At 41.0% G+C, this 26,243-nt stretch overlaps 1 protein-coding gene across 4 annotated transcripts; it reads right to left on the bottom strand.

Annotated features, from left to right (window-relative positions):
* Nucleotides 1–318: 318 nt before the first annotated feature.
* UNC45B (unc-45 myosin chaperone B) lies at nt 319–24,276 on the bottom strand. Of its 4 annotated transcripts, none has more exons than XM_056560550.1 (20): nt 23,988–24,276; nt 19,567–19,728; nt 17,707–17,743; nt 15,462–15,637; nt 14,528–14,617; nt 13,892–14,059; nt 12,137–12,302; nt 11,845–12,015; nt 11,053–11,224; nt 9,566–9,866; nt 8,391–8,485; nt 8,083–8,224; nt 7,858–7,998; nt 4,212–4,339; nt 3,991–4,057; nt 3,789–3,902; nt 3,297–3,412; nt 2,426–2,543; nt 1,965–2,123; nt 319–1,697 (listed from the first exon to the last, which is right to left on the bottom strand). In XM_056560550.1, exons 1-20 carry the CDS (start codon nt 23,997–23,999, stop codon nt 1,437–1,439), a joined length of 2,796 nt encoding a protein of 931 aa, XP_056416525.1. In that variant the 5' UTR covers nt 24,000–24,276; the 3' UTR covers nt 319–1,436. The 4 variants fall into 4 exon arrangements, with proteins under 4 accessions (XP_056416525.1, XP_056416526.1, XP_056416527.1 ...); XM_056560551.1 differs by lacking the exon at nt 23,988–24,276 and adding an exon at nt 22,759–22,938; XM_056560552.1 differs by lacking the exon at nt 23,988–24,276 and adding an exon at nt 22,895–22,918.
* Nucleotides 24,277–26,243: the final 1,967 nt, after the last annotated feature.

Genomic DNA, 26,243 nt, shown 5'->3' with positions numbered 1-26,243 from the left:
CTATAGAGCCTGTACATATATATTCTTGTTTTACTGGCACACACACAGTATACCTACCTTGTTGTAAAATAATGCAGTTTAAAGCGTGTACATTGAACACACCTTAGCCCTCTTAAGAGCCTGTATGTATATATTTTGGTTTAATCGCACACACAGTATACCTTCCGGGTTGTAAGATAATGCAGTTTATCTATTTATTTTCTTTCTATGTTTTTTTTAAACTTACTTTTAAATGTTTACCTACAAAAAATGGATAACTTGCTCTTCAACAAAAAAATAAAAGACAAAAAGTGCATGATTGTTTTAACTAAGCACAGATTTACTTTTCTTGTTTTTTTCAATACTTTTATTGGATTTAAAATGAGGAGCAAACAATTAAGAATTATCATATTCTCATAGTTTCAGTACTACAAAATTGGGCATTTCGAAAGTTAGAGAACTTCAGTATGAAAGAAGTACTATTAGCTTAAGTATCTATTCAAAATAAGAAGATGGTGTTAGAAAATCTAAACCCATTTGTTTCAAAGTAATTAACACTCAATAAATAAAGTAAAATAAGAAAATTGACAAAAAGGGAAACAGAAGGGAAGGAGAGGCTTTGGCCCCAAATAAAAGCTACAATTGTAAAATGAACAAAGAATGAAGGTGAAGGGACCTCATGTCTTCTCATGTAAAATATGTTGTTCTTGCATAGTTCAACCAATAAGACTGTTCGTTAATTTTTTCCAGGAAATGTATATTGCAACCTGTAGGCTTTAATGGCATCCATTCAGCTTACACATAACAATCTTTTCAATGGCTCTTTGTTACATATCCATTAAACAGAAGCCAAAATAGTCTGTCGGTGATGGATGCCACAGTTAGCTATCTGTATGATGCATTTATTACGCATTGCCTATAATGAAATTCATTTAACAGATAAGTCATGAAAAGCTATTGAAACTTTTATGACTTATATGTTAAGCTGGCATATACCTGTCAGACAGAAGACAAAAGGACACTCTTTCGGCCACCTCTCTTGCAATGGAAGCCTTTAAAATTGCGTACATTGGGTGGTTTCCTGATGTCCACCTTAAGTGTAAACTACAAAATATGATGCAAAAAACAATCTGGAACTGAAGTCCTGGATAGTGTTTTGTTCTTCTATGGTGAGGATTTCTGATACCAAAGTTTCAAGACTGGAAGGTGAGTTTCAGGAACTTAGTAAAATTCCTCCCTTTCTCAAGAGTAAAAGGAGAGAAATGGAAAAAAGTTATGGAACAGAGATCTCTTGATGGTTCTAGTGGATGTTTTATTTTGATTGGATTGTGTGAAGAGGTGGGAGTCTTTAATTGGTGGGACTTTCCATTTTATTTTAACACACATCACTACATCCCTACATGTAAAGGGAATGCACCTTTGACACACTTGATAAGTTTCATAACACACTTTTATATTCATGACACAGGCTTGATCAACCCATAATCTAAACATTTAACAAGGGCTTCTCTGGCCACATCTATGATATGCTGTTTGCTGGGATTGCTCTCCTGTTTTCCAATGACTGTTAAAATCTCCAATGTCTCTGATTCTACCAATTTCTTTGCCAGCTCTTTATCTGCAGAGATGAGGTTATAGGCAATCACAACTCCTCGATGCTGAACCTGCAAGTCCTCATGCAGACAAAGGCGCTGCAGGATCTCCATCCACTGTGTTGTCTGAGAACAAATAAAATACATGTTTGAATATCAACAACAACATACACCCTTTTCAGTATTATTTCTCACTATAACAAGGGGATAAAATACATTTATTGACACAAAAAAACGCAACACTGGAGTTTTTGGAAACAAATAAAACTTTGTATGTGTGAACGTATTGAGGATATATGTATGCGCGTTAAAAGTGCAGAAAGTCATACAAAGGAAACCTAATACTCTATAGCTGATAATCAGCAATAGAAATATCCAACTGGTTGTACTTACCACTTCAGTCATTTTATGACACAGCTTCTTCTGGGCACCAGTCAGAATGGCAAGACTTCCAGCTGCTGCTCTTTGTAGTTTAACCTCATCCTCTTCTCCACAAAGCAATATCACCAGTTTTAAGCGATCATTTCCATCAGCCGTAAACCTTTCCTGAACCTAACAAAATAGAATGAATCAATAATTATTATTTAAAAAATAAAATGTAGCAATATAATATTCTATTCAAAATAGAAAAAAATGTGCAAGACATTCAGGGTGCATTTAGTAAAAGTGTTTTGAGGCACTAGTTGGTATTTATGGTTTCAAAAATAGATGCAGAATAATCCCATTCAGGGACTACATTTCAAATATCTGGGCCCCCTCAACTCCTACGCATACCCCATAATATATATTTAGTGCACACCATCAGGTTTTTGCACAGTATTGCCTTGAAATTGGCCCTGTTCACATTTACCTACCTCTTTATTTACCGCTAAGTTGCATAAGCATTCAGTGGCAGCTTGTCGAATCTGTTCATGATTCTCAAACATGTAATTCTCAATCTCAGGGAGAGCCTTCTCCTTAATAATTTTTTGTCTATGAAAAATAAACAGACCATGAGATAATCATATATTATCAACAGGCTGAAACCAGTTGATAAATACATCGCACATAAGCAAAAAAATTGTAAGAAAAAAATAACTAAAAAAAAAAGGAATACATAAGCAAACATTGATAAATGTCCCCCAATGTGTTTTTATCATGTCCAATCCTACTGCATCATATGAGATAGGCAGTTACAGAGGTATCTGATATCTCTCCTTGCTCTATTTTACTAGCATGCATATTCATATTTATAAGACTTTCAGGGTCAACCAGACCACTTTATAGACGTCTAGTATCTTCCCTAGCTGAAGATACTAGGGTTTTGTAAATTAACAGTATAGTCAGCCTATACAAAAATGTTAAAATTCCATAATAATCATGCCCCTTCCACAATATGTTGCCCCAGTTATATTAAAGGGATATTATGGATGCAGTCATTTCTTAATACTGTACTTTGGCTGTTATAAAAAAAACAAACAAGCAAAAAAAAAAAAAAAAACACATACTCATTCATCTATTTTCCCTGGGCCTCCCCCTTTGAAGTGTTCCAGCTCCCTGCTACTCGGTCTTCCTACTTCCAAGACAGACTTGTCTCCTCATACAGAAGGATTCAATAGGATAAAACATACCGTAACTGGCCATTTTATGTCTGCCCTTTTTTCACAGCAGACCCAGCACAGTATAAAGCAATGCCTGTATCCAGAATACCTCTTTAATTTTCTATCTACTACTAAATATACTAACCTTAATTTGTCGCTCTTCCCAGCGAGGTTGGTCAGACTAAGGAGTGCTTCAAAGTTCTGTAAACCATCTTTTTCTGTGTTCAGGAGACTAACCAGAGGACGCACTACTTCATATACCTGAAATATTATCATCACTTTTTTAATTAATAGTTCTATTCTGAAGTATTTGTAATTTAATAAAAGAATTACTGTTTATAATTTACTGTGTGTACTACTGCTGGTACTGTTACTACTATATAACAAGGAGATTCCTACCAACAAAAATGACCATGTTCACTTTGTAGACAGTTATAGCACCTAAACCAACCCCCTTCTCCTAGATTAGACTGATTTCCTATTTTATTTTTCAACTTTTGAAATTGGGAAAAGAAAGAGAAACAAGAAAAAATGATATTATGTACATTTTTCTTTTCCTGGTTTGAGCTTATGTTTAGCGGTCCATTAAGAACAATCACACTTCAGAGATAGTGATATCACATTCTTTATTACATACCCGCTCTCCAGGGAATGCAATGTCCGGGTTTGATACAGCGGCTATTTTAGCCAGACCATGAGCTGCTTTTGTTTTCCCTGCTTCTGTTCCTTCCAGGGCTAGAGGAATCATGGACTAGCCAAACAAAATGCAAACATTACACAGTTATGCTGCAGTTATACAACAGACTGTACTATAAATTGTGTTATTGTTCTGTATTTACCTTGCCTCCTCCTTGTGCAACAATTATTCCTCTGTCCTGTGGATCTTCACACAACGCTAAGAAAACCCTAAAACCCAAATGTTACAATTATTATGAATGATCCAACATACAGCTGACAGGACACCTCCTGGGCAACCGTAATCTAATGTATATGGCTAGCTTTATGCTTCGATACACCTGGCCAGTCTATGAATATTGCACTATAGTTTAAGAGATATTACCTAGCTAGCTGTTCCTTGGTTTGGTCTGTAAGTATGGCATTATCTGCTTTCAACATGCAGGATAAAGCTGAGATGACACCAGCCTTTAGCAGTCTCTTTACACGTTTTGTCACAAAGTCTTTCTTATCCTAGAGCAAAAACATATAAATTGTAAGTAAAATTTGCAGAAAGAGACACCAAACTATACATTTATACAGATAAAATTGTCGATTTCATCAAAGCATTTTATCAATACCTATTGTCCAAAGGCCTTTAAATGACCACTATCACCAAAACTATATTTTTTAAAAACAATAGAGCCATAGAAAATAAATATATCTCTTATTCTATTTCATTATCTTTTTTTTCCCACAGTTTCCCTTAGAAAACTGCTCCTATAAAAGTGGCCACTAGAGGTCCTCATGAAATGTCCCCCACCTGTTACTATGGTCTTTCTGACTGTGACAACAGCAGCGTCTCATTCGCAATACAGGAAGTGAGGGGGAGGCTTTACAAGCCTGTGTGCACTCCCTGTGTGAGGATCTCCAACACAGAGAGCAGAGGAGAGCGGGCAGTGAGTGAGCTGCTGTGATTGGCTGAGAGGAGGCTACACCCCCTCTGCAGCATTGAGTGAGAGAAGGAGAACGATTCAGTGCACAGCTCCGTCCATAGCATAGAGGAGAAGGAGCAGAAGTGTGACAGCATGTTCACCCTCATACAGCGACATGTACTCCAGTAAGGAGAAGGGGAGGAGGTTTGTTACAGTGTGCCAGCCCAGCAGTAAGGAGATGGCATGGGGAAGGTGGTGTTACTGTGTGTTATCAGTATGTGATCTAATTAGTAATGAGATGACATGAGGAGGAGGTTTGTTACAGTGGGTCACCCCATTGGTAAGGAGATTACATGGGAAGGAGGTTTGTTACAGTGTCTCACCGCAGTAGTAATGAGATTACATGATGAGGAAGTTTGTTACAGTGTGTCACCACAGTAATAAGGAGATTACTTGAGGAGGAGGTTTGTTACAGTGTGTCACCCCAGTAGTAATCTGATTACATGAGGAAGAGGTTTGTTACAATATGTCACCGAAGTAGTAAGGAGATTACTTAAGAAGGAGGTTTTTTACAGTGTGTCACCCCAGTATTAATGAGATTATATGAGGAGGAGGTTTGTTACAGTGTGTTATCCCAGTTATAAGGAGATTACATAAGAAGGAGTTTTTTTTACAGTGTGCCACCCCAGTATTAATGAGATTACAAGAGGAGGGGGTTTATTACAGTGTGTCACCCCAGTAGTAAGGAGATTACATGAGGAGGGGGTTTGTTACAGTGTGCCACCCCAGTATTAATGAGATTACATGAGGAGGAGGTTTGTTACAGTGTGTTATCCCAGTTATAAGGAGATTACATGAGGGGGAGGTTGGTTACAGTGTGTCACCCCAGTAGTAAGAATGGGAAAGCTGGATAACATACATGTTGACAGCCATATTGCTTGTCATTTAGCTCTGCTACATAGTAGAGGCCTGCATTGGGATTGGAATCCCACAGGACCCAACCCAAAACGGTGGTCAGATGGCTGCTGCTGGCGGGCGCGGGCAGTCAGGCGTAAATCCCGCAAATCCTGCACCACCATGGCAGCCTCAATATAAGTCCGAAGTATCTCCCCCTGCTGCCATTTTGTGGAGCGCTCAGCTTGCCCTGGAGGATCGTTTTCTCTGTACTCCATCTCCTCCCACCAGCCTCGTAGGTCCAAGTTGCCACCAATGTTACTCTCAATTCACACACACAGTGCTTTGTGCTGCGGCTGGGTATGTAAGTGACGGCATCCGTTGTGATCCTCCCAGCCAGGGCCTCTGTCGGCACTGCTATTCACATAGGGGTAAGTGCACTGCAGAGCATTGCACCCTAGCATCTTCTACAGACCCTAGGGTGCAATGCTCTGCAGTCTACACATACTCAACATGTGTATGGCAGTGTGTGTGTGTATGTACATTCCTATACAGGTGGGGTATGTGCAGAGCATTGCATCCTAGTCTGTAGTACAGACTAGAATGCAATGCTCTGCATATACCCCCACCTGTATAGGAATGTACATACACACATGGGGGGGGGGGGGGGTATGTGCAGACTGCAAAGCATTGCCCCCTAGGGACTTCTATATACCCTAGGCCTAGGGTGCAATGCTCTACAGTCTGCACATAACCATCATTTGTATAGCAGTATGTTTAGTGTACCTTCCTATACAGGTGGGGGTACGTGCAGAGCGTTGCATCGGTCAGTAACCTAGGGCCTCTGAGTCTGCACAGTCACTGCTGTTCACATCTGTGCATACACTAGAGTGCAATGCTCTGCACATACCCCCCCCCCCTGGTGTGTGCCCTACACATACTACTATACATTGGGAGAATCTGTACATTCCTATGTTAGTGGACAGGATTGGACAAAAAATCTTCGGGATCGGGCTGGAGCAGGATTGAAAAGCCAGTCCAGTGCAGGGCTCTACTACATAGTGTATAAGGAGAACACATGGGGAAACTCCAGTAATCCTTCTTCCTCTCTGTGTATCATGTGCAGTATAAGACCAGAGAGGAAAGGGTTACAGAGCAGAGTGCAGTGATTGGCTGACAGCTCAGTGACACACTGTGAGGGAGGAAGTTTAGTCATGTACAGTGAGGGCAAGAGAGGGACACGCCCCCTGCCTGAGAGAGGATGGAAATTCAGTGTGATCTGATATAAGCTGATTTTAAAAGAGATACAGAAGCTAGACACATAAAAGTTATATGTACGTGATCAGGATGAGGTACTGAGGAACATATCACTTTTTAACTTTTTTTTTTTTCTGGGATATGATAGGTACACTTTAAAGGACAACTGCAGCGGCATTACACTTATCCCCTATCCACAGGATAGGGGATAAGTGTTTGATCGCGGGGGGTCCGACCGCTGGGACCCCCCCCTGATCTCCCTAAGGGGGCACCGCCATTAGCGCTCATGGTGAGCGCTAAGGCGCGTAGCGTCGACCTAGAGGTCGACGGTGACGCCCCGTCTCCTCCCTGTCGCCATACAGTTCCATGGGGGATGCGGGGAGGCACGAATGCTGCCTCCCTGCCTCTCCCATAGAGATGTATGGAGTAGGCGTGCCGGCTGCAATGTCATGCTGCGGCTGGCACGTCCCCTGCACGGGAGAGCCGCGGCCCCCTACAGGAGATCGCCGGGGGCCCCAGCGTTCGGACCCCCGCGATCAAACACTTATCCCCTATCTTAAGGACAGGGGATAAGTGTTTGTAACGCTGCAGATGTCCTTTAACATGGATCTGTTATTGGCCAAACAGGCCAGTTATTGCCCTGTGTAAAAAGTTCAACAGTCAGCTGATAAGTAAGTTCTTGTCATCTGATCGCACCTTTTGTGCAGCTTTAAAAATCCCTGTCAGCAGGACATCTCTCCACATAAAGAGGGGTCATGTTGCCAAAAGTAATGGATGTGAAGGGCCACGCATTTGATCTAGTGATTGTTTGTGCGGCTCCTCAGTCCCAATAATTTGGTCATGCAAAGCATTTGACTTGCACTTAGTCCATTAGCACTTGTATCGGCAGCTATCTTAAAGAGTCCTTAGAATAATGCACAATCCAAATATTTTTGTCACACACAATAACACTAGCCCACCACTTGCCTTCGGATGTTGTTCTGGAACATGCTGCTTGGAAAACTTAGCCAGCTGGACGAGCTCTGGAATGACGTCCTTCACATCATAGCTGTTTGTGCAGTTGACCAGAGTTGAAGCCACAGAATACAGAATAGTTTTATCACTTGTCTGTGAATAATTGAAATCGTACTGTTAGTGCTATTGAATATAGGTGTATGATAACACAATAAATGTGCACATGGCTTTACCCACCTTTGACAACTCAAACATGGCTTGCATAGCTTGTTCATCGTCAACAAATTCATCTTTTACATCAGCATCTAACGTCAGATATGCCAGCCCTTCCACTGCCCACTTTCTAGTCTGTATGTCAATGCTTGGGTTACACAGCCATCTATGGTGAAGAACCAACAATAGAGTAATGCACCATCCAAACAGGAATACCCCCAATCCTAATATTATCATACATGAATAATGCACAGGAATAATAGTTTCAAGGCTACCTCTTTGTTTAACTATACAGATTACAGTTGAAATATGTATATGACAGAAATACTTACTTTCTGCATTGTTTGGCAAGTTTATCAGTAGATCCTTCAGCAAATTGTCTCAAAGCATAGTCTGTACCTCCAGCGGATCCCAGTTTGCAAAGACCCTGAAATTCAGCAAATGCTTCAGGTATTCCATGATACATGGTTTCTTGGTCTGATAATCACATGGTTTATACATACATTTTTTTAATTAAAATATGTACAGAAATTATTATAACAAGTAATTCACCTTTAAAAAATTGATCTAGAGGTCTTTCAAAAGTGAAGACACAAGGAACCATTTAATTCTATACCCCAGCCTTCCACATCTTTTATATACAGGATGCTCCAACTTGGGGCCCCAAAGGCACAATGGGGAACATTAAATGGCCACTATAACAAAAACTATATTTTTTAAAACAATGGAGCCATAGAAAATGAGTATATCTCTAATACTATTTCATTATTTTTTCCGACAGTTTCCTTATAAAACTGCTTCTATAAAAGTGGCCACTAGAGGTCCTCATAAAATGTCCCACACCTGTTACTATGGCTTCCAATGTTAGCAACATCAGCTAGTCGGTCGGAGTACAGGAAGTGAGGGGGGAGCTGTGTGCGCTGCCTGTGTGAAGATCTCCGAACACAGAGAGCTGGGGAGATCGGGCAGTGTGTGAGCTGATGTGATTGGCTGAGAGGAGGCCACACCCCCTCACACCTCCCAAGCCCTCAGCAGCATTAATGAGAGAAGGAGAATGATTCAGTGCAGAGCTCCATCCATAGCATAGAGGAGAAGGAGCAGAAGTGTGACAGCATGTTCACCCTCATACAGCGACATGTACTCCAGTAAGGAGATGGGGAGGAGGTTTGTTACAGTGTGCCAGCTCAGTATTAAGGAGAGTACATGAGGAGGATGGCTGACTGTTCAGTGACACACTGTGAGGGACGAAGTTTAGTCATGTACAGTGAGGGCAAGAGAGGGACACGCCCCCTGCCTGAGAGAAGATGGAAATTCAGTGTGATCTGATATAAGCTTATTTTAAAAGAAATACAGAAGCTAAACACAAAAAAGTTATATGTACGTGATCAGGATGAGTTACTGAGGAACATATAACTTTTTTTTTTTTCTGTGATATGATAGGTACACTTTAAGTGAGCACACATGTGCCAGTATCTTATAGTTGCCCTATAAGTAGACTCATACTCACCACCAAAGCACGGATCTTTATCTTTTCATTTTTTGTTTTCTTGTAGATCTCTTTTAACAAGGACACTCCATTTGTTATAATGAATGTAGCACGACTGAGTTTTGTAGAGGCATGAATAAGAGCTTCCACTGCAACAAGTTGGTCTATCTCATTTTCGGAGCCAGTCAATGCTACCATCATTTCCATAACCCCCTGCAATCCTAAGAGTTTGTTTCCCAAGTCAAATGGCCCCTGCAGGATCCCTGAGACAGTCTGTATGGCATGCAGGTTCTTCACCATATCTTTTGGATCAAACTGTTTACTATGATAAAATAAAACAAATGTTCATGTGATTTATATGATAACAAATAGATTTTATTTGATTTAACTGGACACCTCTTGTAAAGAAACTTACAAAGTCAATTTAAATGGGCACTGTCACCCAAAAAATGTTTTGATATGTTGTAGTACTTATGTACTACAACATATCTCTAATATACTTTTATTATTTTTTTTTCCATTAAAATGGTTTAATTTACATTTAAAAACAGGCCACTAGTGGTCTCCCTCCTAGTGGCCGGCTGCAGCCTGCCGGGCATCGGTCCGAATTCAGGCTGCGGTCGCTCCCTGCCTGTCAATCAGACAGGCGGGAGCGAGCGCTTTGAAGGAAGAGGATGTGCGCAGGCTCCTTGGCCTCGCACGCCAGCCCCGGCTCCCGTGGACAGGTAAAATATTATGCCGGGGGGGGTTGCGGGCTGTGCGGCGGGGAGCGGGATGTGCGGCCATCACAGATACGGTGTTCAACTATACAGTATGCCTCCAGTTGTTCCCCCACTACAACTCCCAGCATGCCCTGACAGCCAATAGATGTCAGAGCAAGCTGGGAGTTGTAGTGGGGAAACAGCTGGAGGTACACTGAATAGGTGAACTAAGGGGGGGGGATGGGTTGAGCGGCGCGGCGGGGCCGGTGGGGGGTTGCGGGCTTTGCGGCGGGGAGGGGGTACACTGAATAGGTGAACTAAGGGAGGGGGAGTGGGTTGAGGTACACTGAATAGGTGAACTAAGGGGGGGGGAGGGGGAGTGGGTTGCGCGGCGGGGAGTGGGATGTGTGGCCATCACAGATACGGTGTTCACCTATACAGTATGCCTCCAGTTGTTTCCCCACTGCAACTCCCAGCATGCCCTGACAGCCAATAGATGTCAGGGCAAGCTGGGAGTTGCAGTGGGGAAACAGCTGGAGGTACACTGAATAGGTGAACTAAGGGGCGGAAGTGTGCCCCCCCAGCAGGCATCAGTGACGTTGTGCCTGCTGGGGAAGTCTGCCTGGTAGTGAGCACACTACCAGGCAGACAAAAGGCATTTTTAATGTGTTAAAAAAAACAGGCAGGGAGGGGGTTATGGATAGATGGGCAATAGGCAGGGACAGAAAAAAAAAGGATGGTGGGAGCTACCCTTTAACTATTCTATTTTTGAAAAAAAAATCGTCTTGTTATTTTGCAGTGACTTACGTTATAAACTCCTCACAGATTTCTCTGAAGTTATCTCTCTCTGGATCACAACGTAGATCATCATAGAGTTTATTTAGAAGGATTGAAGCAGTTAACCTGGTGTTGGGTGTCAAAGGAAGGCATTTGGGCAATTCAGGAATCTGACTTAGGACCTTAAGAATCTTCTTTAAGCCTGATGGAAAGAAACATGATTTTTCTTAACAACTTTCTAAGCAGACCCTGAAAGATTTTACAATATCCATACATTTACAATAAATATACCATATTTTATGGAAGCTGTATACGAAAATATGAACAGAGCCAGAGATAGTTTCCCATCACCTTTCACATGTTAAACAAAAGTAACACTAAGAAATATAGAGACAAATGTGACTTAGACTTTTAGACTGCAAACTTAACTTGTGCTACAAGTTATGCAAGTGGCCCCTTAAAGAAATGGCACTCCTTTTCAAAAAGAACTTGGAATAAAATTTTGCAGATCATGATGTGGCTAGTGGCCAAACTCTAAAGTTGCCCATTATACAGTATAGCATAGGTGCGGGTTGCATACTTTCAGACAAGGGCTGTTAGAAATCTGTGAATGATACTGACTAAGAGGACCTAAGGAAGTGAAGGGCAATACCTCCATATTAAGTGATTGGTGGGCCTGGGCACATAGGTCACTGTGGGAAAAGTGGCACAGCAAGTCAAGCTGGAAGCCAGCAGTCACTTTGGCACACCTCTGGTGTAAAGGAAGGTACCCTACTTCAGAAAAGGCCATTTGTTATTTCTAGATAGAAAATATTATCTCACCTGTATCAACTACAAAGAGAGTCTTGGTGTTGTCCTTATTCTTCAGGTCATATCTAGGGATGTTTTTGTTAAGAAGGTTTAGAGCTTGATCTCTGCCATGTCCGGAAACACTCTCATTAACAAGCATATCCAACAAATGCGTGGTGATCATTCGGAGGTCCTTCTTCGTATCTATAAATTTACAAAATGTCTATTCTTTACTGTAAGAGTAATGACGCTATGGAACTTTTACTCTAAAACACAAATTATAAAATGTCACCATGCATAAAGTTATCGGGTAATAAATGTTTACCTAATACAAGAGCCTCCTCCTTGCCATGATCTCTCCGATCCTCTTTAGTAAGGGAGTCCACAATAGCCTGTATAAGATTGCATGTTGCTAGAGCAATTTCTTCATTGTCCACAGCCATAATGCGGCAGATTCTCTCAAAGCGCACAAGATGCAGGATAGCAGTAGCCTGTGTAGAATAAAAGTTTATATGTATTACAAATTAATAGGCCACAACCTGTACCAACAGAAAAAAACATATTTGCCTCCCATGCTCCCCTGTTGTTATTAAAGTGTCATTCCCTGTCGGCACAAGGACCTGCCCTTTCTGCCACTCAGTGACTTAGATGAGATACCATTGTGGCCACTGATTGGCTGAGCAGACAGGTCCTTGTGCCGACACCAGCCTAAAGAAGTGCAGTGGGGCATGGCCATGTGACAGTGGCAGCAGCGGGGGAGCGAGTGAGGTAAAAATATGTTTTTATTTCTATTTTGCAGGACATTGAGCCTAAATCTTAATAAAAATAGCACCCAAATAACCACTGCTAGTTCTACACCAAAACTAATTCATCGTAGACTATTTTATCCACAATTTACTCTTCAGTAATAATAAATTTTATTTTTATAATGGCAACATTCTGCAGCTCTTCACAATACAGATTATTGGCCTCTTTTGGGACATTCAGTCAACACAACAGATGCCAAAATTTTATCTCTACAAATGGTTTCTTTACAATTGTTGGCTTTCCAACATCTGAAGCTCCCATACTCATTGGGGGAGATTTATCAAAACCTGTGCAGAGGAAAACTTGCCCAGTTGCCCATAGCAACCAATCAGATCGCTTCTTTCATTTTTCACAGGCCTTGTTAAAAATGAAAGAAGGAAGCTGATTGGTTGCTATGGCTAACTGGACAAGTTTTCCTCTGCACAGGTTTTTATAAATCTCCCCCATTGAGCTGCCAACCAAATATCTATTTAACCCAATTTCCTCACATATCTGTTTGCATGGCTTAGCCATGTGTAAGTACATTTAAAGGAAATCTGTCATCAGAATCACCCGCACTAAACATGTTACACAGCCTTGTAGTGCGGGTGATCCTGATTAAAACGCTTCTTACCTGGTTAAAAATGGTTCAGCGGTTCTTCAGATATCTATATTTTTAGTTTTCTGTTATTCCCTGGCTTGGGACTCAGTGGGAGGTGTTATCATCTGGGACTCCGCCACACGTCATTCTAGCTGGGCGGAGCTGCCGTCCGGCTCATGAATATTCATGAACTTATCCTCGTAGTCTAACTCCTTTTTCTAGGTCTGGTGCATGAGGATAAGTTCATGAATATTCATGAGCCAGGCGGCAGCTCCGCCCAGCTAGAATGACGTGTGGCGGAGTCCCAGATGATAAGACCTCCCACTGAGTCCCAAGCCAGGGAATAACAGAAAACTAAATATATAGATATCTGAAGAACCGCTGAACCATTTTTAACCAGGTAAGAAGCGTTTTAATCAGGATCACCCGCACTACAAGCCTGTGTAACAGGTTTAGTGCGGGTGATTCTGATGACAGATTTCCTTTAAAATCTAAAGTGGCGTATAAGTGGCTGCCACATTCCTCTGTCGGAGACTTATCTTACATGAGAACAAAGAATTGGAAAATTTTAGGCACAGCGTGCCTGATAGTTCTTTTTAACAACAGTTGCTCTGTGTTCAGCTGCCAAAGGTTTAATCAACTATATTGTAATGTGAATGGGGACCTATTCTAAAATAAATGTATTATAATTACCCGTGCTCTATGCCCAGTGCACATCCCAGCCAGGGTTCTCACTGCAGAGAGGATCAGCTCTGGATCTTTAGTCTCCACTAGCTTCATAAGAAGATGTAACCCATTGCTTTGGAAAATCCTTTCGGCGCCAGCTTCCTCTCTGCCCAGAACTATGAGATTGTTGGCAGCCTGAAGGAAAAACAAAATTATACATTAAAAAATAATAAACATTGGTTGTATAATTGCATAATATGAGTAGCAAATATTTTATCTAAATCATTGTCTGAAACTGACCATTGTTTTTATTTCAGGTTCGAACATAGATTGTTATTTTTCCCATATGACACATATATGTACATAATTCTAGATAAAGCTACAGGAAATGCCTTTTTTTTTTAAAGGCAAAAAAGATTCAGGACCACAATAGCGCATTCAGGTTTCTTCTGTCTTCTACATATTGTAACTCTCATAGCTAACTACTAGATAAATGACAATACACAACATCTGATGACACTGTTTTTTTCTGTCTGGTCAGCATCTGCCTATAAAACTTTGTATGCTTCAGTATAGAATCCAACCTTAATATGAGGACCACATATGAATTATGCCTGTATGAATTAAGAAATTGTCAAAAAAAAAAAAAAATCTTTATTTTACCTTTTCCCTCTTCTCTTTTTCACAAGTAGGGTCCAGCAGGATGTCAAACATCTTTTGTACCCGAGAGTCAGTGGAAAATTGTACATGAAGCTGTAACAAATAAAACATATGGTGCATATGATTATACAGACGGCACATTGTTTGTAAGGAGAAGTACAAAATAATATGGCACAGTCACACACAATGCAAAGAGAAGTCCAGCTCACCCCGCCCTGGACAGATGGAGCACGGATCCAGGTGCTGGACAGCACCAGCGTAGCAAATGGAAAAAAGGAAGATCGGATCCAGCTCTTGTGCGAATAAAAGACTGTGTTTATTGCAACATGACAACACAGGAACACAGGTAGGTAACGCGTTTCAAGCACTGCAAGCGCTCTTAGTCATGAGCGCTTGCAGAGCTTGAAACGCACGCGTTACCTACCAGTGTTCCTGTTGTGTCATGTATGAATAAACACAGTCTTTTATTTGCACAAGAGCTGGATCCAATCTTCCTTTTTCCAGTCATACACTTAGTTTATGTGTACATGCCAATGAAATGAAACATTTCCCAATTGTTGTTCTTTAGGATTTGTATCGGAAGAACTCCTGTGATGGAACCTACAAAATATTCTTGTTATATATAAATATTAGGTAATAAAGAAATATAATCACTTATGATTTGATTTGCAGATCTTTTCTTTTTTTTATTAGCATTGTACTATTTTTTTTAATTATTATTTAACCCCTTAATGATCGATGATGAATATATCTGCAGCTGAGAGGTACTTAATCCTGCTTAGAGATGGCTATATCTGTTACTGCGATCTTGTGTGAACTGCTCAGTGTACCCACAAGGACATGGCAGAAACATATGGGAGACATATGGGAAACATATGGGAGCATGGAGTTCATGTGTTTTAAATAGCCAGTTATCAGTAGTCATCGTCTAACTTACCTTTTGATGGATATCAGCGCCTATTCTGCGTAGAGTCTCTTGGAATGTTTGGTTCTTTGGCTCAAGTGTTGCACATCTCTGAACATCCTTGAATGCTTGGTCCAATTTCCCTAGTTTTTCCAGGGCTTGACAACGTCTGAATAGAGCTTTTATATCTGATCCATCCACATCAATGGCTGAAATCAAAACAAAACATTTCTTTGTGAGCTCAAGAATTTTTAGTTTATTAAAAGCAATCCACATTCTATTAATAAAGGTACAATAAAATGATAAGGTACATTTATTTCCTAAAAAGGTATAAAAATCCCAAATGAGATACTGCATATGTAGGTAGTCTGGAGTAAATCTTAGGCTATGATATTGATAATCGTACATGATTTAAAGAAGTCATATGGGTATACAGTATTGTTATAATGTTGTACATACATCATTGTACATTCAATCACTCAGGTAATACTGCAACATTAAATGCCATAAAATGGAACAGCTAAACTAGTGCTAACACAGCATGTATAGTAGTAAAGACAAACACTGATCAATAAAGAACCTGTAAGCACATTTTAATATCTGGAGCTGGGAAACAGAATGGTCCCCAACATATACTTTTTATCACATACACAAGATATAATTGAAAACAAATGAGGGTTTTAGTTGGCTCCTGCCTGGTACAGGATATGCTTGGTCATCTTCAAGAATGTTGATACATTGGCAGGAAAGGAGCCCATGTTTCTGTGTTCGTAAAAACATATTCCGGGCACCTTCCAAATAAATCTTGTTACCTTATCTATCAAATTTGGGGGCAGAGGAAGCAAGTAGCAATGGTTGCAGTGAGGTTGTAGCTAAAGAAGTAGTCTAATTTACTACATTTGTTATACCAGTCATACATTGGTGTTTTGGTCAAATCGTGTTGAGAAAAGAATAAATTCCAGGAGGTAGTTTGATATGCCCCTCCCCCCCCTTGCCATGCAAAATACATTATTATTGTTTCTTTTCCACTGCTGACACCTCTGTCTGTGTTAGCAAATGTCCAGAGCAGAAGAGGTTTGCTATGGGGATTTGGGGACAGTTCCTGACACAGACAGAGGTGTCAGCAGTGAACACTGTGGTCAAACTGGAAAGAACTACACAGCTTCCTCTGGAGCATACAGCAGCTGATAAGTACCAGAAGGCTGAATATTTTTAAATAGAAGCCATTTACAATTTTTTTTACTTTCTGACATCAGTTAATAAAAAATAAAAAAATTTCACCGGAGTACCCCTTTAATCAAAGATTTATTACGTGGAAGCTGCATAGCACTCTAAGCTGGTGCTCTCAGCTATTTTTTTTCAGAGAAAACATTTGTTTTCCACTTGTTTTGAACTGGAATAAATCACAACCGTCAAGCCCCCTCCCATAGACTTGCACTGAGGGGGGCGATACTATGACGTCACAAGCTCCTGGCATCGGCGCCAGCATTCGGAAACAGTTTGTTCCAAAGGCTGAGCAGCGGAGTACCCCTTTAAGACTTGCTAATATCTTAGTGATTTAGTCCACCTAAGGAAGATGCAGCACTGATCACGAGGTCTGGTGTAAAAAAGAATAGAAGTTTATTGCACCAAGCATCAATACATGAGACATTGTGGCTTCAAAAGCCTTTCTCAAGCATAACAAACAAAGCAGCGAAGCCATCTTAAAAATACAGAGAATAACTGTGATTGGTGATTATACAGGTTAAAGCACATACTAATAATTAAAGGAGTATCCCAGGAATAGAAAAATAGCTAATTTCTTTCAAAACCGCTCCCCGTCTGTCTCCAGGTTGGGTGTGGTTCTGCAGCTTAGTTCCATTGAAATGAATGGAACCAAGTTGTAATACCACACCCAAAATGGAGACAGACTGGGAGTGGTTTTACAAATAAACTAGCTGTGTTTTTCTGTTCCTGAATAACCCCTTTAATAGTACAACCCACTGACCATGGGTATAACTGCTTTATTTTGTATCAATGGTTTACATGCATGCAAAAATCATATTCTCTTATAGCAATGCACTTTTACATACAACTATTATTATTATTATTGTCATGGCCATTCGTATGGATTGAGATTCACTACATTGGTTGTGGCAATGTTTGCCTTCTACTAATAAGCTTCTATAGTTGGAATGAAAACTCACAATAATTGTTGTTACTGTGTACATGTAGACCTACTACAGGGAGTCCAGCAGAAAAAGGTCAAGAAAAAAGTAATGTAAAAGGTTTTACATACCTTTAGAGGCATCTGAAGCTGCTTGAACATAGTTTTCCTAAGAAAATATATAAAAAAAATATTATTATTAGATTATTAGAATGATGAGGCAGTTAGGATTTAGTATAAAAAGCCCTGCACATGCTAGGTACTAAGTTAAAGGAGTAGATTGAGCAGGAGATCTAGTGGGACATCTAAGTAAACAATTAAAGGGGAATGTATTAAAGGGGTACTACCGTGGAAAAAAAAATATTTTAATCAACTGGTGCCAGAAAGATAAACAGATTTGTAAATCACTTCTATTAAAAAATCTTAATCCTTCCAGTACTTTTTAGGGGCTGTATACTAAAGAGAAATCCAAAAAGAAATGCATTTCCTGTGATGTCATGACCACAGTGCTCTCTGCTGACCTCTGCTGTCCATTTTAGGAACTGTCCAGAGAAGCATATGTTTGCTATGGGGATTTTCTCCAGTTCCTAAAATGGACAGCAGAGGTCAGCAGAGAGCACTGTGGTCAGGACACCACAGGAAATGCATTTCTTTTTTGGATTTCTTTTTAGTATACAGCCCATAAAAAGTACTGGAAGGATTAAGATTTTTTAATAGAAGTGATTTACAAATCTGTTTCACTTTCTGGCACCAGTTGATTTAAAAAAAAATTTTTTTCCACGGTAGTACCCCTTTAAGACTTGTATGCCATTTTTCTAGCGTACAAAAGTCTACATTTTTTACTTTTCTACACCTCTCAGCACTCTTGAAATAGAAATATGGCATGCCTTAGTGGACTGAAGCATGGCCTCCAGCAGCCCTATGAATTTACAAACTGGCAAAAATCATGTCTGAAATGAATGCCAACTGATAGCTGACAGTTTCAACATACAATGTTTTGTTTCTGGACCATCGTAACTTGAAACCAGACTCAATATACAATGTACAGACAGTCCAGATGTGTTAAATATGTCACAACTGGAGGAACTGACCAATCAGAATGGGCATTTTACTGGTAAATCACCTCTATTACTGAAGTGCATGCACTGACTGGTGTCTGGTAGCGCCCCCTACAGTACAGGGAGGAACTACAAGTTCTGTACTACTCCTTACCTGTTCCAGGGTTAGCTGCTCTTTTGGACACCAAGTAAGGGCGGCTCCATTTGGGACACTGTGTGTACTGTATAGGACCATGAAGAAGCTCCTGTCCTCTACATAAACCATTGTTTCCCAACCAGGGTGCCTCCAGTTGTTGCAAAACTACAACTCCCAGCATGCCCGGACAGCCAACGGCTGTCCGGGCATGCTGGAAGTTGTAGTTTTGCAACAGCTGGAGGCACCCTGGTTGGGAAACACTGACATAGACAGTGATTTACAGCTCCCAGCAGATCTTTCTTACTTTTATATATAAGGATTTGCTTTATCTATATTAGTTATCTACTTATTTTTCTTTAATCCTCATCTTTTCCTATTTTTGGATGACATTTTGGTGGCTTCAGAACCAATTACCAGGTTTCCATAGATTTATGGTCTCAACATACAATGGTTTCAACATACAATGGTCGTCCTGGAACTGATTAATATTGGAACTTGAGGGACCACTGTACTCTCATTGGGATAATCACTACGTTTTTAATAAATAATCAAATGTTAATACTAAAGTACCTGACAAAATGTGAAGCAGTTGCATTACAATGGTTTAAAATATACATATAATAAAAAAACATATTATGGATGTTTAATTCATATTGCATAGCCCTCTATAACCTGAAGTTGAAAAGATCCACACCAGCCTGAACACCCAGCTTTCCCGCCATCATTCCATACTTCTAAAGTATCAACATTCAACATTATCAGACCAGAAGTGGATCATCGTCCAGGTCAGATATTTACCTTTTTAAGGTGGCAAGCTGATCGATTACGGTACAGAACTGCCAACATATTCTTATCTTTTAAAAGCTTTATTGCTTTGTTATAACAGTCAATGGCATTGACATAATCATTCGCTTTGAAATATTTGTTTCCATCCTCCTTAAACTGTATTGGGTCCTCCATCTGTTGGGAAAAAAAATGAGACGCATCAATAAGGTAATGTGGATACTGTACTAGTCACAACCATAGAAATTACTTTGGCCGATCTCATTTTATTTGAAGGGCCCCCAAAAAATAATATGATTAGAAGGTGTTCATGGATGTGCTATCTGGGGGGGACCACTGAAGCAGCCAAGCAATGTGAGTGAAGACTCCGACATTGAAACACTTCTTTACTGAAGCCAGGCAGTTATGTGAAAAAAGGGTTACTCAAGACCCCAAGTATTTCATGGGATAACCCATCTGCCTGGAGCTGCATTTGCAATTCTGTCAGCATCTTTGCTGAACATTTCCAGCATTTTTCTAATGTCTTAAAAGGGGTTATCCAGGAAAAAAACTTTTTATATATATATATATATATATATATATATATATATATATATATATATATTTTCCAACCAGTGAGCCTCCAGCTGTTGCAAAACTACAACTCCAAGCATGCACGGTCTGTAAGTACATGCTGGGAGTTGTAGTTTTGAAACAGCTGGAGGCACACTGGTTGGAAAATACTGAGTTGGGTTCTGTTATCTAACTCAGTATTTTCCAACCAGTGTGCCTCCAGCTGTTGCAAAACTACAATTCCCAGCATGTCTGATCACAGAAGGGCATGCTGGGAGATGTAGTTATGCAACAGCTGGAGGTACGCAACTACAACTCCCAGCATGCCGAGACAGCTGTTTGCTGTGTGGGCATGCTGGAATTTGTAGTTTTGCAGCATCTGGAGTGCTACAATTTAGAGACCACTGAACAGTGATCTCCAAACTGTGGACCTCCAGATGTTGCAAAACTACAACTCCCAGCATGCCCAGACAGCAAACAGCTGTGTGGGCATGCTAGGAGTTGTAGTTTTGCAAGATCTAGAGGGCAGTATAGAGATCACTGTGCAGTGGTCTCTAAACTGCAGACCTCCAGCTGTTGCAAAACTACAAATTCCAGCATACCCACACAGCAAACAGCTGTCTGGGCATGCTGGGAGTTGTAGTTTTGCAACATCTAGAGGGCTACAGTCTAGAGACCACTATAGTGGTCTCAGACTGTAGCCCTCTAGATGTTGCTATGCAACTACTCACCGGCTTCCGTCGCATCCGGGAGCCGTCCTCTTCTGCCGCACGCCGCCGCCGATCTCCGTCGCCGCCGCCGATCCCCGTCGCTCCGCTGCCTCCGGAGGGGTAAGTGGACGTTGGCGCCCGGTCCTCTTCGTTTTCCCCGTTCTGCCCCGCCTATTGTGGGAGGGCAGGACGGGGAAAACGAAAGTAAACCCCCTGCCCCAGATCTGCTATTGGTGGTCGCGTCTAGACCACCAATAGCAGAGATAGGAGGGGTGGCAACTCTGCCACCTCACTCCTATCGCTTCAGGGGGATCGTAGTTGTCTTAGACACCCGCGATCCCCCTTCTATTCCGGGTCACCGGGTCACCCTAGACCCGTAATGACCCGGAATCGGCGCAAATCGCAAGTGTGAATTCACTTGCGATTTGCGCCGATCGCCGACATGGGGGGGTCTAATGACCCCCCTGTGCATTTGCACGGGGTGCCTGCTGATAGATATCAGCAGTCACCCCGGCCCGGTCCCCACCCGGCGCGCGGCGGGGGCCGAAATTCCCACGGGCGTATGGATACGCCCTTCGTCCTTAAGTACCAGGACGCAAGGGCGTATGCATACGCCCTTCGTCCCCAACAGGTTAAAGGGGTACTCCGGGGAAAACCTTTTTTCTTTTAAATCAACTAGTGGTAGAAAGTTAAACATATTTGTAAATTACTTCTATTAAAAAATCTTAATCCTTCCTGTACTTATTAGCTGCTGAATACTACAGAGGAAATTATTTTCTTTTTGGAATGCTCTCTGATGACATCACGAGCACAGTTCTCTCTGCTGACGTTATTATAATAATAATAACGCTTTATTTATTGTTGTCCTTAGTGGGATTTGAACCCAAGTCACCAGCACTGCAAGGCAGCAGTGCTAACCACTGAGCCACCATGCTACCCTTAGCATACATCTGCTATGCACGGTTGCTAAAATGGACAGAGATGTCAGCAGAGAGCACTGTGCTCGTGATGTCATCAGTGTTCCAAAAAGAAAGGAATTTCCTCTGTAGCATTCAGGAGCTAATAAGTACTGGAAGGATTAAGATTTTTTAATAGAAGTAATTTACAAATATGTTTAACTTTCTGCCACCAGTTGATTTAAAAGAAAAAAGGTTTTCACCGGAGTACCCCTTTAATGTCAGTACAGATGTCTTTGTATTTTCCAAATATCAGTGTAGATGAACAGTGTCCCTGAAGATATGTGACAACAGCGTATACTGGCAGTCTGAACAGAGAATTGGGATAAGTAAGCATGCTGATATCAACAGATTGGGACATCCTGTCTTCTGTGGGGGTCTGCGAAATGTACTTCACACCATACATTCGTCTGTACAAACACGTCTGCAAACAGTGTCTATTGGGCTTACACAGTGTCGCCCATATATGGGAACTGAACTGGTCACGTTGGACCATGTGTCATGGCCACCTGCTTTAAGCCTTCCACACAAGTGTCTTTATTGCTCATGGACAGGTTTGAATATATATCCACACTACTAGAATATATATCTTCCACTGCACCAACGTCAAAGGGACTTTTTTTTTAGGTGTCAGATTCTCAAAAGATTCGGCACCTAGAAATTTATTATTGAACATTCATTAAAAAAAATAAAAAAAAATTTCAGGTAGAGAACCTTCCGAAATGAAGCATGAATAAAATTCGGGTGTGAGATTTCCATATAATCCTTCCCTACTGAGCTGGAAACAGAATAAAGACATTTCTCTCTATACTGTATTTGTGTTTGCTATAGTGCACAGATTTGACAAACCTGGCCATTTCTTCATGATACAGTATATTTGCTGCATTTACATATATTACTTTCTATTTACTTTATGTTATTTCATTAAATTACACATATGTGCTTCTATTCTAAACAAGGCATGCATTATTACACAGATAATTTCTTACATATTGCATATATTCTGTCTATATCACTGCCCAGATCTTTACGTGGACATACAATTGCTGTATATATCATGTTTGATCCCAAACTTTGAATTGGAAAAGGCAATATTTAGATACAATGGGGGAGATTTATCAAAACCTGTCCAGAGGAAAAGTTGCCCAGTTGCCCATAGCAACCAATCAGCTCGCTTCTTTCATTTTTAACAAGGCCTCTGCAAAATGAAAGAAGTGATCTGATTGGTTGCTATGGGCAACTGGGCAACTTTTCCTCTGGACAGGTTTTGATAAATCTCCCCCATTATGTTTACAGTGATCCCTCAACTTACAATGGCCTCAACATACAATTGTTTCAACATACAATGTGTTGTTTCTGGACCATCGTAACTTGAAACCAGACTCAACATACAATGTACAGACAGTCCAGATGCGTTAAATATGTCACAACTGGAGGAACTGGCCAATCAGAATGGGCATTTTACTGGTAAATCACCTCTATTACTGAAGTGTCTGCACTGACTGGCTGTCTGGTAGCGCCCCCTACAGTACAGGGAGGAACTACAAGTTCTGTACTACTCCTTACCTGTGCCAGGGTTAGCTGCTCTTTTGGACACCAAGTAAGGGCGACTCCATTTGGGACACTGTGTGTACTGTATAGGACCCTGAAGAAGCTCCTGTCCTCTACATAAACCATTGTTTCCCAACCAAGGTGCCTCCAGCTGTTGCAAAACTACAACTCCCAGCATGCCCGGACAGCCAACGGCTGTCCGGGCATGCTGGAAGTTGTAGTTTTGCAACAGCTGGAGGCCCCCTGTTTGGGAAACACTGACATAGACAGTGATTTACAGCTCCCAGCAGATCTTTCTTACTTTTATATGTAAGGATTTGCTTTATCTATATTATTTATCTTCTTATTTTTCTTTAATCCTCACTTTTTCCTATTTTTGACATTTTGGTGGCTTCAGAACCAATTACCAGGTTTCCATAGAGTTCTGGTCTCAACATACAATGGTTTCAACATACAATGGTCGTCCTGGAACCGATTAATATTGTAACTTGAGGGACCACTGTACAATATTACATACAAAGTATACAATATATACATACAAATATGTGTTGCAAAGAACAACATCAATTAGGATATATATATATATATATATATATATATATATATATATATGTGGAGTTGCCTCCGATGCCATCCTTTGTCTGGTGACTACAATATAGTAACATACCTTTGCTGGCATATGAAATCCTGGACTTCTCTGGACGTCTACTTTCTTTAGTATTCTTCAGCCAGCTTGTGCCCTCTGTGTTATATATAGATGTGAATGAAATGGTCCACTTCTTTGGAATGTGGGTACATCAGACTGGCACGGGGAGGTTCAACTGGTAGATCATTTTTTTTAGGATTAGAAATAAGGTACAAAGAGCTGTAATATTAGGCTATAGAAAGACGAATATGGAACATGTCTTTGCTGCATTCATGTATAAGACAAAGCATATTGAAAGGTTACAAGCCTTCTTAAAAAGTAGATGTCCCCCCCTGTTAGAGTGGGTAATCCCACCTGCCATGCCATTTAAGGAGGTGACCGACAGCTGCCCACTGTGACAACACAAGGAATGATGATATAGTGGGAGATGATCCAGAGCAGCTGTCACTGCTGGAAGTGGCTAGCAGCTTCTGGAAAGTGAAGAGCGCCCAAGTCACTGGGCCCCACCGATCCACTCCTCGTTTTCTTTTCCTTCTGTTGTGATGCAGCGTTTCTAACTCATTGATTCTGAGGATACGTTCACATGGTGGAATTTCGTAATTCCACAAAAATTCCGTTCAGCAAAGCTTGGGGAACGGAAATGTCCCAGAATTACAGCGTAATTTATGTGTTTTCCACACACAGAAATCCACCGAAATTCAAGCCCCATTGACTTCAATAGTATTCTGCCTCAGGACTCCGCAAAATAAAAGACAGCGGAAATTCCACTGTCTGAATGAAACAGCAGAATCCTATTAAAGTAATGGACGGTAAATTCCAGTGGAATTCCGCACAGAAATTCTGCCGGGTGAATATACGGTGGTAAGGCCATACCTGCCAGTTTACTTTGCCTCATGGAAGATCTGGAAACTTCCCTCATTTTATTCATGGGAAATGTTATATATTCTGTAATATTGTGCGTTCTCAGATCTTCCAAGACTGAATGCAGTATTCTGCAATTCTGCACAAAATCCGATCAACAAATTTGGCTGAGCAGAATTGTGGAATTCTGCTGAAATCGCAACAGAATTGCGGTAGAATTTCGGTAGAATTCTTTGTTGCCTAAACACAGAATTCTGCTAAAGTTCAAGTCCCATTGAGTTCAATGGGATTTCACCTGCAATTCTGCAAAATTTAAAGACAAATCTTCAAATTTTATGCTATGCAGAATATCTGTGGCGGCCATTCTTCTGTGTGAATGGACAGCGGAATCCCACTGAAGTAAATGGGCAGTACATTTCGGAATTCTTCTGTGGACTTTTGCATGGAAATTCCACCAGGTGAACATGGCCTTATGGCCCACTAGTTGCAGCAAATCCATCTTTGTTAGCCCATGGATAAATTGTTATGGTGGGGGAAAAACATACATTTCCCTTGCATGCTGGCCATGTTAAGGCCAGGTGTACAAAAAAAAAATAGTGGTTATTTGCTCCCGCTTTGAAGCAGTGTTTCTCAACCTGTGTGTCTCCAGTTGTGGCAAAACTACAGCTCCCAGCATCCCTGGACAGCCTTTGGCTGCTCTGAAGAAATGGTGACCTGAGTTAAGGACCCCACTGTTATACGTCTTTGTGCCCTAATAAGGAATAATGAAAGGGGATATGACAACCCCTTTAATTTTTAAGACTATCATCAGGACCTAGAATACAGAAGGTAGGTAGAATGTTGTCACTAGTTGGTTATAATTTACCAAACATAAGTTTTTTATTTATGGTAAAAAGCTATCTAGGACCAGCTAATGGGGCAGACTGTGAAGTTATAGCTCTTATAAAAGGAAAGTATTAAAGGGGTACTCCGGTGCTTAGACATCTTATCCCCTATCCAAAGGATAGGTGATAAGATGCCTGATCGCGGGAGTCCCGCCGCTGGGGACCCCATTGAGCTTGCACACGGCACCTCGTTTATAATCAGTCCCCGGAGCGTGTTCGTCCTTTGGATAGGGGATAAGATGTCTAGGGGCGGAATACCCCTTTAAGGGCCAGGCCAATTTTATTTTTGTGTTTTAGTTTTTTCCTCCTCGCCTTCTAAAATCCATAACTCTTATATTTCCATCTTCAGACCCATATGAGGGCTTGTTTTTTGCGTGACCAATTGTACTTTGTAATGAATCCTCTCATTTTACCATAAAATGTACGGCGAACCCCCCCAAAACATTTTTTAGGGAGGAAATTTAAATGAAAACCACAATTTTGCACATTTTGGAGGGGTTCGTTTTCACACTATACACTTTACGATAAAAAA

This window comes from Hyla sarda, chromosome 2 (assembly GCF_029499605.1).
Source record: "Hyla sarda isolate aHylSar1 chromosome 2, aHylSar1.hap1, whole genome shotgun sequence".
Classification (NCBI taxonomy): Eukaryota; Metazoa; Chordata; class Amphibia; order Anura; family Hylidae; genus Hyla; species Hyla sarda.
The sequence above is the reverse complement of the archived record's forward strand: the minus strand, read 5'-3'. Positions and strand labels throughout refer to the sequence as shown.